We start from the raw sequence: 13,814 nt of genomic DNA, 5'->3' as shown, positions 1-13,814 counted from the left end.
GCAAGCTGAAATAATATTTTAGGATATGATATGAACTCTTGCTATCTTTATGAAAAAAAAGCAATTTTGGGGTCTGGCACTGCTCACGGGAAAAGTCAAGAGGGAAAAAAACACCTTCGTTTTCTTTTATGATAATCTGCCCATCCAATGGATGCCAGCTGTGCTTTCTTCAATAATAACCAGTGAGGGGTAGATACTTGCTCAGATACTGCTGATTCTCAGTGTTGATTCACAAGCTGTGTGCGGGGTCTGCCCGTTCTGTGACCACTTTTATTGATCTACTGACCAAATCTACTACTACTGACCAAATCAAGGATTAGTCTTCTGTGCTTGTCAAGCAAAACTAATATTGAAGCATTACATCCAATGTAGCACATTCCCAAGTATAGCTCAAACTTTATCACCTGTAGCAGAATTTCACCAGATAGGCATCTGTTTCAAAAATTATGCTGGGTGGTTCTTTTGACTTCTGTTTCTCAAACTCTCATACAACCCATATTAAAGCAACTGTATCTGGGGGAAAGAAAAGAAAAAAGGATAAAATCTCATTTGCCTCCTGAGCCCTCGATGCCTTCGTAAATGGCCAGTTTTTACTAAAGGCGTATGAGCTTGTATTCTTTTAGACAATGAAATGTAGTAATAGTTGACCTTAAAGTAATGCCTGTCTGAATCAGACTACAATAACCAAAAAGGCTGGATAGTACAATCTACAGCATTTTGAGTAACTAACTGTTGGTAACTATGTAGCACTGAACTGAAGAGGAAGTATGTATCTTACCACTAACCATAATAAATGTACTGTTGGCACTAAAGGTTAGTGATTCAGCTGGAACTATGTCCTGTAGACTTTCCATCCATTCTTTTTTAATAGCAGAATAATAGTGGCCATTTTTTAAAATCATGTTTTCAACTGATCACTGGATAGTCTTGAGTAATATCTACCTCGAATTCCTTAGGTAGGTCATGATTATCATTACCACAGCTTTAACATCACCCCTATTTGCATAGCATGAAAGTAATCATAGTTCTTGCATGCTGTTAATTCATCATGTTAAGAACTGTGGATCTGCCATTATATATATGTGTGTGTGTATATATATATATATGCATCTGTTATTTTCCCACTTTAAATTGGGATGGGCTATAAAATCAGGTATAACTTAGTTTGGATTTGTGTAGCATACACGGGAAAGAGTAGTATAAAGATAGATCATATCACTGCATATTTATGGGCTGCATTAAGTACCTGGATTTTATATAAGAACACCCCACCAACTGTGTCATGAGGTTAGTGGGTGTATGTATGACATCTTTGTTATAGTTCAAAGGCAGCAACTGAAAATCCATTGTCCTGTTTGTGCCTTAAGACACATTTCCAGGGTCATATTCATCATAAACTGGCCTGGAACTGGAAGAGTGGAAAACATGGCATGGCACAGCTCACTAGCCTCCCTTTTTAAAAACTAGCTTAGCCCTTGCACTGTGACAAGTGTTTTATGAAACAATTATCAAAAGGAAGGCACATGGTGATCTTGATAAGTCATTCTTCATGACTTCTGATGAAAAAGAGGGAGATTTTAACAAAAGATGTCTTTTATTGGCCTGTATTCAGAATTACTGGGGACAACAGATACTGCTGAAATCAGAGGTTCTCAGTACCTATGTATAAAACTAAGGGTATAGCTCTGAAAGCACAGAATTTTATAAGAAAGCTCTTTGTTAGGGACAAGGAAAGATGGCAGAAGGGATAGGCAGATAGGCAGGACAAATGTACCTACCTAAGGAAAGCTGAACTACAAGTGTTAGTAATTATAATAAAGCAGAAGACTTTAATGTCTCTATAGTGCAGTGAGACAAATAATTAATCAATTTTGGGTTGGTTGGTATTTTTTTTGTTATTTTTGTTTATTGGTATTTTTTTTGGTTTTGTTTTAGAAGGTTTTACAAGTATATTGTCCTGTAGGAAATCATGAATAAAAATGTCTATTTCAGAAACACTAATCTTCAGCGCCTATCTCTAAGAAAGGAGATTGTCGATATAAAACAACTTTGAATATTTGAGTCAGTCTTATACAGGATGAAGTTGTGGATATCACCATGTGTCACTTGCATGAAAGTCTGTCCTGTACACCCATTTGCTTATTTTACTTTGTTGTCACCCATTTAATTTAGATAACGGGTTTCTAATGACACAAAGGATTTGTGAAATTGACTTTGTTGCCGCAAACGAGTAGAAAAGCAAGAGAGGATACAGAACACAGTTATACCCGGATTGGGGATGAACTCATGAGTGGGATGGATAGTACTAAATGATTGTACTGAAGAAAAAGGGAATTAGCCAAGTGAGTAGCCTTTAATGTGTTCAAGGAAACCATGTAAATGGAAGCACACTAACAATCCATGCTTCTGGAATGTATGAAAGGAAGGAAATGCTTAAGATTGATTTTTAGAATATTTTAACAGTTAAAAAGTCTTGTAAGGTATCGTGGTGGAAGTACTATTCAAGTTATAATCAAACATGTTTGGTACCAGTAAGAATGGTTCAGTCAAATGCAGACACTTAAGTGGATGGTCCTTGTAGTCATTTACTGTTTTCCATTGAGTGAGTCCACTCAAGTTTGCTTTTTCATTTCTTTTTGTCATTTGCACACTGTACTGCAAGGATCTTCCTCCGCAGTTACACGTGCTGTATGTGTGTGTGCGGGTTTATGATTACAGTGATTTATGGGCCGGGCTGAACCCACTGAGTCACAGATTTGTTATGCAGAGGAAGAGGATGAAAATGTGAATAGGGGTTGTTTGGGGCTCATTTTGGGTGAGTCAGGAAGTTTATGGTTATTGCAATAGGAACTCCTCAAAACCGGTCAGTAATCTCCCAGTTAAAAAGAAAGTAAACCAAAACCAGGGGGGTTTCTTCTTTTTTTTTTCCCCTGAGGAAAAACAGAGGATTAGATCTGCACAGAGTAGTCATGTAATATGTGAGTTTAGGTTATTCTGTGAGATATTTCCTCTACCAAGAAGGATGGCAGGGGAGGGATTAGCCTCAGTGTCCCCTGCATTTGCTTTCTTGTGTAATTACGGGAAATGCATTCAGTGTGCAAGGGTATCATTGCTGTCCTGCTGTTTTATCATTTCTTTATGAGATAATGTTGATTTCAGCAATGAAATGCAAATTTAGTTTACAGAGCTCCTTTTCTCCATATAAAGGTTAAAATGCATATTGTGGATAATACTGTTGGTGGTGCTTTTGAAACAGTCTTTGTCAGCTAATTTCAGCAATATTTTAAATGCTTTTCAATGTTTTAAATGCTGTTCAGTGCAACTGCATGAGCTTTATGTTGGCTTACGTGAATTAATTTTAACACAACATGCATGTTGTTAACATTTTGTCTATAATTTGATCAAGTCATCATAAAACCTTGGTGCCAACAACAAAAAAAAAATTACATGTGTCAAGAATATTTAATATATAGTGTACCTTCTGTGTGTTATGGCAAATCAAACGTACAGTTACTGAAGTTGAGCCATCTATAATCATAAAATTCTTCTAACACAGGGGGCTAACAAATACTCTTAGGAATGCAGATACTAATGGATTCTGTGTTTGGAGGGTATGTTTGTGTTTACTTACAAACAGTTTGCATTGCTGGTAATAAAAGGGCTCAGAATATTAAAACTCCTGTTACACTTAGCCCCAGTGTAGATTATAGATAGCTCCATTTACTAAATGATGGGACTTCAACAGCAGTAAAATATGTGCAAGAATGGAAATAGTTTTCAGCTAGCAAGCAAATTCAAACATAACAGCAAAACCAATACTAACGGAAGTTGTCTTTTTTATTGTTATCTCTTTAATTTATCTCACTTTCCTGTGTAAACCGCTCACTATTGTGCAAAGAGAGGGTGTGTGTTAACTTTGGTGACACTGTGTTACTCACATTGAGTAATGCCCCCCCCGCCAACTGCATAAGTCAAATAATGTTTCATAATAACAAATCCCATTCCTAGTTTAGGTGGTATGACAATAAATTCACTGTCACGGTTAGTAAAAAGATTATATAGAAAAAGGAGTGTGAGTTTTTAATGTATTTAGTATGAAAGAGTAAAAAGGTGGGGGAGAGAGTTTTATGAAATGAGATGTTCTGTTGTAGACAATAATGGGAAATAGCTCTGAAAATGCTGAGTTGGAGTGATGAATGAATAATGTCTAAAGTTTATCAAAACTGAAAGAACTCCAGATTTGAAATGAAGCCTCCTAAGAAAATTTTGTTCTGTCGCTGTTTTGCTTTGCTGTTGTCGCATGTCACGCATGAATGAAAATGCTGCATTCTCTGGGGAGCGGTAAAGCTTCTGTGTAGGTTGTTTATTTCCTTAAATCCCCCTTCTTCTTCATTTCCAATGTCAGATATAAAATGGAAAGCCTGTAAATATAGTGATTATCATACTGATTATCACCTGCATCAGGGAACGCCCTGGCTGGCCATTGTAACCCTAGCAGTCTCCACATGTTACAGCCACTTAGATTTTAACCTGACTACTTTATTAGAGACGTGAAGCTCAGTATGAGGTGCCCTAGGGCTGCACAGATGGGTTCTGCTTGTTTCCTGTTCTCACTGTTATTGTGAATAGATACTAAAAGGTTCTCATCGCTTTTATCTGGTTAATTTACTTTGAACTGTCCCTGGCATTCAGGGCCTGCCTCACATTTCTCACCATTTTGCAAACACCAAAGTGTAGTCTCCAAATGTGTGTTTTGAGCTTTATTATCTTTTTTACTGGAAGAGTCTTAATTCTTAAAGGGATGTAGTCCTTAGAGAGGCTGATTCTTAGGGGGCTGTAGGCACAATCCTTACTGACAGAAACTGCTCAGGACTTGTTTTGAGGTTCAGTTGATAGGAGAGAAGAAAATTAAGATTGCTGTTGTTCATTGGTGTGTTCAGACACCCTTAGATTAGAGGTCAACTGCAGGAAAATCTATGATTGTATGATACCTACCATTATTCATGTAGCCGGGCAGCAGACCAGGCTAAAAGACAATGCTCTAACAGGAAAATCTGAAGATGAGATACTTTTCAACGAATGTGCAATCATTTATCCTTCCTTGTGGAAGGGCCAGGTTTTTTAAACCACATGTGCTATGCATGGGTGCCCCAGTACAGAAAATTAAGATGAATTCTTTCAAAGTCTTCCACATAAGGAAACACTACTTAACTGGAATAGGTTTTATTTCACACACATAAGAATGTGCTGGTGTCCAGTTTCCTGGCCAAACAATAGTTTAACACAGGTGTTAATGTCCTGCTGCATGGGACCTTAAAGAAATCCCCTTAGGACAGATCAGTGTAACTTCCGATTTCAACTGCATGACCAAAAACCAGAGGTTAAAGAAGTAATTTGGCTAAAGTATGTAATTTTTAGTCCACTTCTTTTATTCTCTGCCTCCTTATTTCTCTTATTTTTGTGGTGGTTGGTGGTTTTTTTTTTCTGTATCCCAGTCCCATTTGAGTCTTTCTTGATTGTGTCGCAGTTCATTGTAAGTGCATCACTTTAGCGTGGAAGCTTGCAGGCTCCTTTTTTTCATATGAGCATAGGCTTTGTTAATCACATGCTGCTTTAGGAAAACACTGCATGATATCTTTGAACCCTACACTCCTTCTTGACAGCCAGGCTAGCAAATGTCATTGACTGTGTGATGTACAAGAAGGAATTCAATTGTAAGTAAATTGTCAAAGTGGCTAACCTTGCCCGCACCCAATTGTCAGGACCATGATTCAGTTTTTCTGTCAACATCAGCTAAGGCTAACCCGGTCAGCCTTATGTTTCTGCAGTGAAGCAGCCTGAGGAGTTGTGCTTTTCAGCTTATCACATTTTATTAACCTCAACTTACTGTTGCTATAATCAATTCTACCCACTTCAAATTCTTATATTGCCCCCAAATTGGCAGACCATATAGGTCCACAAGTATGTATTTTCTGCAGCACTTACAGCTGTCATGGGGACACTGGACTTGAATTGTTTAGTACAATAGTTATTTTTTTTTTTAGTTGGATCAACTCAACATTTTGGCTCAAGACTTATCCCTCAATATCACTTAACAAAGATCATCTGGAAGAATGCGAATTAAAATTTAAAGACTTTGAGGGTTTTTTGCAATATTTGCAGTGTTAAGGTAGAAAGTGAGTAAGGGAAAAACATTGCTATTGTCTTCTGTCTCCTTGCTTTTATTTCAAAACAGATTTTAATTGCTACAATTAATATAAATAAGAAATGAGGACATTCTGATACCCTGATGTTTCCTCTGTTCTTTCAGGAAAATAACATAGTTAAATTGCCTAAAGCAGTGATTAAGACATCAGAGTATTTTAAAATGCTCATCTGATTCCACTACAAGGGTTTGAACACATTTTGTGATTCTATTTTTTTTCATGCACTGTAGATGACAAGTGATTATTTAAAATGGCTTGATAACCTTTATCCCATGAAGTGTCATACATAAATGGAGATATGATACAATTTCAATTAAAAAATGTCTGAAGGATGTTTGCCTGGATTTGAAGTAGTGGTTTCCTAGTCAAAGTCCTATTTCCAGAAGTAACTTTCCTCGTCTGGAAAAAACATATTGTACCTTCTTTATTTGAACTTGTGAAATGTGTTGACATTGTGCTGATGTTAGGCTTGAGGGAAGGAGGGGGGAAGCTTTTGGTGCGACTATCAGAATTGAACAACTGTATATGGGTATATTGAGATAATCATGTAAAAAGAAAACTGGCTGAATGAGTTTCAAAATGTGTTATTTCTTCATTATCTAGCACTTTATAATTAACTGTTCTTTTTTTATTATTTCAGGAAGCTGCCACTTTTGCTAGAGAGCAAGGCTTTGAGGTGAGTTAACCCACAATTGCACACTAAACAGATCCTAAAGGGTTTTTTTCTTGCTGATAATGAAGTTCTTTTGGACAATGATTGATGTGCTATTATACTCTCCAAGCCTCGCAGCGGTTGCCATGGAAACTTGGCAGTCGTCATGGTTTCTTTGTTCTGCCAGCTCAGTGTTATGACGCACTCTGCTAGGTCTGCACCCAACATCGCCTACAGATGTTATTTATTGAATTTTGAAAAGCCTCTTGGGAAGCCGAGAGGTTGGGCACGGTTTCAAGCTGCCTCTGCAGATATGGGACCTGTCAGTTTGTTCAGTTAAAAAGCTACCTCATTAGCTGCATTACACTCCATAAGGATTCACTGCTAAAGCAGTGGTGAGGCAAGACTAAATAGTGAAATATAACACCGCTTAAATAACTTAAACCCTGCCATATGCGGATTATAATTATGCAAATGAATTTTAGAAAGGTTGTATATAAAATTGTTAGGTACTGATTAATGTAAACCATGCTTCTACAAACAGCTTCCTTTAGAAGGGGTAGTGTGGAATTTGTGTTTCGAAACATATTCAAGTTGGTGTTTTCCATCTGTGCTCTAAAAATGTATGATCCACTTTCTTGAAGTAAACACTGTTGATTTTACAGTGATTTTCAGAGCTTTTTATTTCACCTTCTTGAGGTATTTATTTGACTAATATCTCCCACTGGCTAAATTCAGATAATTTAATCTGGTGAGCTATCAGCTATTGGTGTCTAATGCTAAATTCAAATAGGCAGGTTTTAAATACTATAATTAATGTGACAACAGTTGTGCTAATTTTGCAGATAGTAAGTGATCTTACTGAAATCTAAATTGCAGAACTGAATACACGTAAATCCTTTTACGTGTTTTTCCACTGGAATAAGACCCACCTTAATTGATTTGTTTGCAGTGTAAAAGAATAGATAGGAGTTTGACTGCTCAACACCCATTTTGCATAAATAATAGAAGCCGCGCAATTCAAACCACATTGCTTTAAGAACATGCCACTTCTGTGTGTGGATGGTTGCATATAAAAAAAGAGGGAAAGACTGACAGCTTTTGTTCTACAATTTAGATTTCTTTAGAACCATACACCAGCAGGTACATCAGTGCCATCAGGGTTTTAGATATTAAAATTGTGGGCTGTCCCATTTCATGTTATGTCTCCTGAATTCATGTGGCTGCTTTGTAGAAATCGAGACTTTTTATCACTGTCAATTTTCATTTGTATAATCTGTGTTGTTAGCATAAAAATACACTTTGAGTTTATTCTATCAAATGAATGAATTTCACAGATGCCTCCAAATATAATATGAAGCATAACAAATTATTGGTACCCTCTGGTAGCTAGACAATAAAAAAGAAAGGAAGTAGTGTGTTAAGTCTACCCATTCTATGTTTTTATTGCCCCCCTGAGCTAAAGACTTTGATTGTGCCTGGTTTAAATTCAGTTCTAGTGACAAACTGCTTTTGCTGGTGTCTGCTAACTACCATCATATTAACCTTTCCATTAGTGCTTGCTTAGAGATTTTAGCACAGTTCCTTCTGAACATCCTAAATCTGCCACATTTGATTACAGCATATCAGTAAAGTGCACAATGATTATGATCTTACCTCTTATTACCCCCTTGCTTGGCAACAACTCACATGTCAAGTTTACACATCTCTGTCAGTAAAACTTGGTAAGTGTCCACAGTCTTGTTTTCCCATTGTGCTGTGGAGGCACAAAAAAATCACACTACTAATGAAGTATCTTAGGGAAAACTTAAAGAGCTTCAATTAGCCTTTCAATTAAAACCAAAAAGAATTTCCAGCAACTCTCAAAAGTTTGTAAAATTGATTCTGTGATTTATGTTGAGAATAGAAAACTGGTGAAATGTGGAAAAATAAAGGAAAGGGTGACCTCGAGTGACCAGAGCAAAAATCAAGAGGATATTGATCATAGAAGTGATGAAAAGTGGCTGGTTGCTGAATTTGAATTGCAGCCTGGACAGAATTTTATTTTTTTACAAAAATAATCAGAAATCTTTTCACATAGAGAATCATTTGTGACTGGGGTTTCTTTTAATCTTCTCCTTTTCTACCTCCCAGTAATTTCAACAGTTTATGTGGACTAAATGCATCTTTTAAACATGGATTAAGTATATCTGAAACAATTTTTGAAAAATAAAGAAATAAAATCAAGTCAACTTCAGGAAAAAATACACCTTTTCTGAAGAAATAAAATCTTGTCATAGGCAATAGAAAACACTTCCATAACACAAATGTGTTTTTTTCTTTGTAAGAGAAACCACGTTCAAAGGAATTTTTATTTTTATGTTTCACCTTACCAAGATTTAGTTTTCAATGGTACTTTGCTAAAATACAAGGTATTTTTGTAAATTCAGTCATGATATTTGAAGACCATTATTTCCTTCATTTTAGCTCCTGACCAACACTTATCTGTAATTATCAGAAATAGAACATTAGAACATTAGAACATTACTTCTGATGCAGTCTCTTCCTGAAGTGCACCAGTGTTTCCTTTTTTGTGAATTTCATGTTCTCTGACATCTTAAAACTATTAAAAATATAGTAAATTCACTGTCTGTGAAGACACTGCTTCATCCTAATTGCATGTTGCAGTCATCTCAGTAATCCATTATAATAGTCACAATTTTTATCCCAGGGAAACTCTTAGTCTTGGTTCCCCTTGAAGTGGTAGAATGGTTGTCAGTATATTTTACTGGATGCTTATAATAGGTTTCAAGTAACAAAATTGCCAGGAGAAAGGATTATGAGGTTTTGTTTTTACAAAATGGTAACTTGCTGTTTATTCTATTTAGGAATTGTGAAAACAAAATCCTACTTTAACAAAAAACTTAGGGTTCAATTTTATCTGACAACCCGAGCAGTAAAATGACATGAATGAAACAGTAGGTATCTAAGGGGTTAGTAGCAGCTGCCATGCAAAGTAATTTCTCCTGTTAGAGGCAGAGGTCTCTTCCTAGGTATGGTAATTAGAGAATTTTGGTACCCTGGACCAGATTTAGGTCTTCAGATTGATGAGGTACACTGCACAAGTCCACTGTTTTCAATGGATTTATGCCTGTTTAGGTCAGGGTGATGGTAGTCCCAGCTGTAGTGTATCTGTTCAGAGGCAAAGATCAGAAGACTAGCAGTTTTAACTGTATGCAGTTTTTCACATACCTCTATCTGATCCTGGGATATCCGATTTACTTTCTTGACATGCTTATATTCCACTTACTTGCTGGAATGAATGCCACATGCAAGATTTTTCAGGTGCAGCATCAATAGGCCAGTCATGCTTTTGTGAGATTTGTATGTTAGCTTTGTTAAATAAGATTCAAGTATATAATTGGATATGTGTGAGTATCCTGGGAATATGGGATACGTTATAGAGGCTTTAGGACCACAAACCAGTACAGTCTTACTACTCAGCCATGCCTGTAGATAAAGGATGTATAAGAAACTCTCAATAAGCGTGCAAGCATGAGTTGGTGCAAAACAAATATTATTCATTTCAGCTATTTGAAAATATTGTGTATATTCTGAGCAAAAATAGGAGATGACAACATTTAATGATGTTTGCCTGACAATGAAATGAGGAGCATAGTACCTCTGCAGTCTTAAGCTGTAAATATTCACATATTATAAAATGCCAGTTGTACCTTCAAATTACAAACATAATGGTAAGGTGTTTTTTTTCATTATATTGTGGAAAAGTTAAAGCCAACAAAGAGGTTGCAGCTCTTTCACTATATAAGCTAGATAGATATATATATATATAGATATATATATATATAAAATTCTCTTCCCTTAAAAAAATTTAGTATACAAAGTGATTTTGGCTAAAATGGCCAAGTTAATTCTCACAGAAGATTCTGTTCAGTTACTTTTAAAGTCTGCACAATCAGACACAAGTCTCCAAACCACTCTGTTTGAAATTTCTGCATTTTAAAAAGTTGCCTTTTTCCCCTCTAAATACCTTCCTTCTACTGTTACATGTGAATTATATATTTAATTCTTCCCAAAAACATATGTGAGTTTTACTTTCACTGTCTACTTTATTTCATCCTTTACCATCATTCTTCACTAATCTTTTTCCTCAGGGTCCTCTTTCCCTCATATAAGTTCATCTTTATTCTTTCTTAAACTGAAGAAATCATCTCTTGATTGTGCCATTTTCTTCTATTATAACTTCCTCATTTTTCTTTTAAAATTCAAAGTGCATGTAAATACATAGCACAAATATCTTCAAGCTCTGATTTCTGTGCCTGCTTTGCTCCACTGTAAATGTGCTTAATAAAGTCCCTAGTAGCCACTTCCCACTTAGCAAAAGCTAAACACCTCTCTCCTCTTTCCTTTGATCTCCATGATGCTTTATTGCATTTTCTAGTTCATGTATCTCTTAATTATCAAGGCCTGAAATAGTTCAGAATTTAGGTGAACCTTCAGAATCTTACATATTACCAAGCTGGCAGCCTGTGGTTCTCCATACATCCCCCTTTTCAACAGCTTGTGCCACCAGCTGATACCTGCTATTCACAGATCTCTTAAAAAGACATTTCAAAACAGAAGAGCAGCAATTTCCATTTTTTTTTCCTCTGGCGTCTTTAAGGGACTTCTTGCCTTTTGAGAATTAGATGGCCCCTGTTCACTGTCCTCAGTTCATGCAGAGGGGCTCAAGGTCCTTCTCTTTCTTCTCTGGTGGAGGATGTTGCCTTCTAAAAGCTATGTTAACAGTCTAAGCAGGAGGAAGGAAGAAATAACACAAATGAGAGTGTAGTTTATGGAAATGAAAAATATGAGAGAATTTTGAAAAGATGTAAAGAGACCAATAAATAAGGGGAATTGATTTTCATGTTTGGCAAATGTGTATGAATCAGTGGGCTCACTGGCTACCAGAGCTGGGGTAGAAATTAAAGGGAGGCTAAGAGTATTGCAAAAGATCTAGATAATTTTCACATCAGTAGATACTGGTAAATACATAGCCCGGGCATATTCTCTGTCCATAAGGAAGATGAAGTACTTGAAGATCAACAAAATTATCTAAAATCATTGAGTAAGCAGGACTGAATGGTATGCAAATCATAGTTCTTGAAGTATTTAACTGACCTGCCGATGAAAAATGATCAATCTATTTTTAAAATCGGCAGTTGGAGTCAAAATGGCACATACTGTACCTGGATTTCAAAATAACGTTATATGCTGATTTTGAAAGATGAAAGTCAATTTATTAGTAATATAAATTAATTGTAACAACTCTGGGAAATGACTTGAAACCACTCTGGACAGCTTTATAAATGAACTCTATTCATTATGTAATTGTGTTAAAAAATGAGTTAGGATTCATAATGAACAGGACACAAATAGTGCAGAAAGTTTTGTTATGTTTTCATATATTCAATGCTAGGCCCTCACCAAATCAGCTACGTTTCACTACAGTCTCTTGTACACAAGAGCAAACTGGAAAAAAAAAAAGTATGGTGTTCTTTAACACCGATATGAATAAAGTGGTACATAGTAAGTAGCACATAAAATAATAATAGTCTTTCTTACTTTTCCTAATGTTAAAAAAGTAAAAGAAAAAATATATACTACAGCAATAAATAGGTTTACATATACCAAAATTAATTTGTAGAACTTGCTGACTTGAGATAAATCTGAGAACAAAAGCTTCCCACATAGCTTTATAAAAGGATTTGATGCTTATACAAATAACAGGAGTACCTATATTTAGATTAGATTGAAAACTAAGTAAATCAGAGATTGAAATCCTGGTGTTTCAGATTGTAAGGCAACTATGGGAATAGGAAGGATAATATTCGAATGACAAGTTGGGCTGTTAGAGTTTCTTGCATCAAATTAAACGTTACAAGCTTGTTGCTGTCAAAGACATTGAATGGATGAGAGGTTTGGTTCAGTATGCCAGTTTCTCTGTTCCTAGCTACATACACTATGGCATACAAAGTCCTTTAAAGCAAAGATTCCTGAAATTTTTGCAGCTGAGCCTTACTTCAGAAAATCAGAGATGTTCTGTGCCCCACGGAGTGTACCTTTAACCCTTTGCTTCCCTGCATCTCAAATATGCAACCAGCTAGTGAGCACAGAGCATAATCACCTGGGTTCCACACCGTCTAAGGTGCCGTAGCGTACAGTCAGTTTACTTGGTGAGACCAGTTGCTGTAGGGAAGTTAGAGAAACAGTATTTGTAATCCTGCTGAAATCAGAGGGATTATAGTACCATAAAACCTGACTAAATTGGATGAAAATCAGGCTCAGAGTTTATCCAAAGTATTCTCTTACCAATTTTATTTTTAATTTTATGACAGGTAAGGTTAGAATCCAGTCCGCAGCAATGAAACCCACTAATTGCTCATTAGAAAATGTTCTGTAATTCCTTTGTCAGCTTTGCAGTTTTGCAGCAATTGGAATACCTGAACTATCATTATCAAGATTAAAAACAGTGGTCTCATAATAGTACTTAAACCCTTAGGAGAATGAAGTATTCTTCCCTTTAAAAATCTTGCTCTACTGGTAATAATGTCTATTTTATACCTAGCCATAAGAAAATAAATCTTTGATCTACTAATAAAGTCTAATCTTTCACTGCTCTAATATGGTGGTAACAATAATTTTCTTTCTCTCTGTTAATAGACTGAAGACATTAAAGAGATAGCCCGGAAGACACAAGCCCTGCCAAAGGTGAACACTAAAAGGCAACGAATTGTAGTTTTTACCCAGGGGAAAGATGACACTGTAATGGCTACAGGTACGTTTTTCAAATTTCTGTTGTTGCTCACAGTAAATATTCTAGTTAATCAATTACAAGTTGTGGTTTTACAAATTATAACGGTCAAATGGTAGTCAGAGCATTTGCCTTTTGATGTTAGCCCGTGTTTCTCATGTGT

General features: G+C 36.0%; 1 protein-coding gene across 2 annotated transcripts in view; it reads left to right on the top strand.

Annotated features, from left to right (window-relative positions):
• Positions 1-13,814, top strand: part of ADK (adenosine kinase) — a 285,109-nt gene that overhangs the window by 229,400 nt on the left and 41,895 nt on the right. For both annotated transcript variants that reach the window (XM_026851592.1, XM_026851591.1), the window contains exons 8-9: positions 6,847-6,882; positions 13,561-13,675. In XM_026851592.1, the coding sequence (XP_026707393.1) occupies positions 6,847-6,882; positions 13,561-13,675 (151 nt within the window). The remainder of the gene's footprint in view (positions 1-6,846; positions 6,883-13,560; positions 13,676-13,814) is intronic.

This window comes from Athene cunicularia (assembly GCF_003259725.1).
Source record: "Athene cunicularia isolate RWA chromosome 6 unlocalized genomic scaffold, athCun1 chr6_part1, whole genome shotgun sequence".
Taxonomy (NCBI): Eukaryota; Metazoa; Chordata; class Aves; order Strigiformes; family Strigidae; genus Athene; species Athene cunicularia.
Note: the sequence above shows the minus strand (reverse complement) of the source record. Positions and strands in the feature narration are given on the sequence as shown.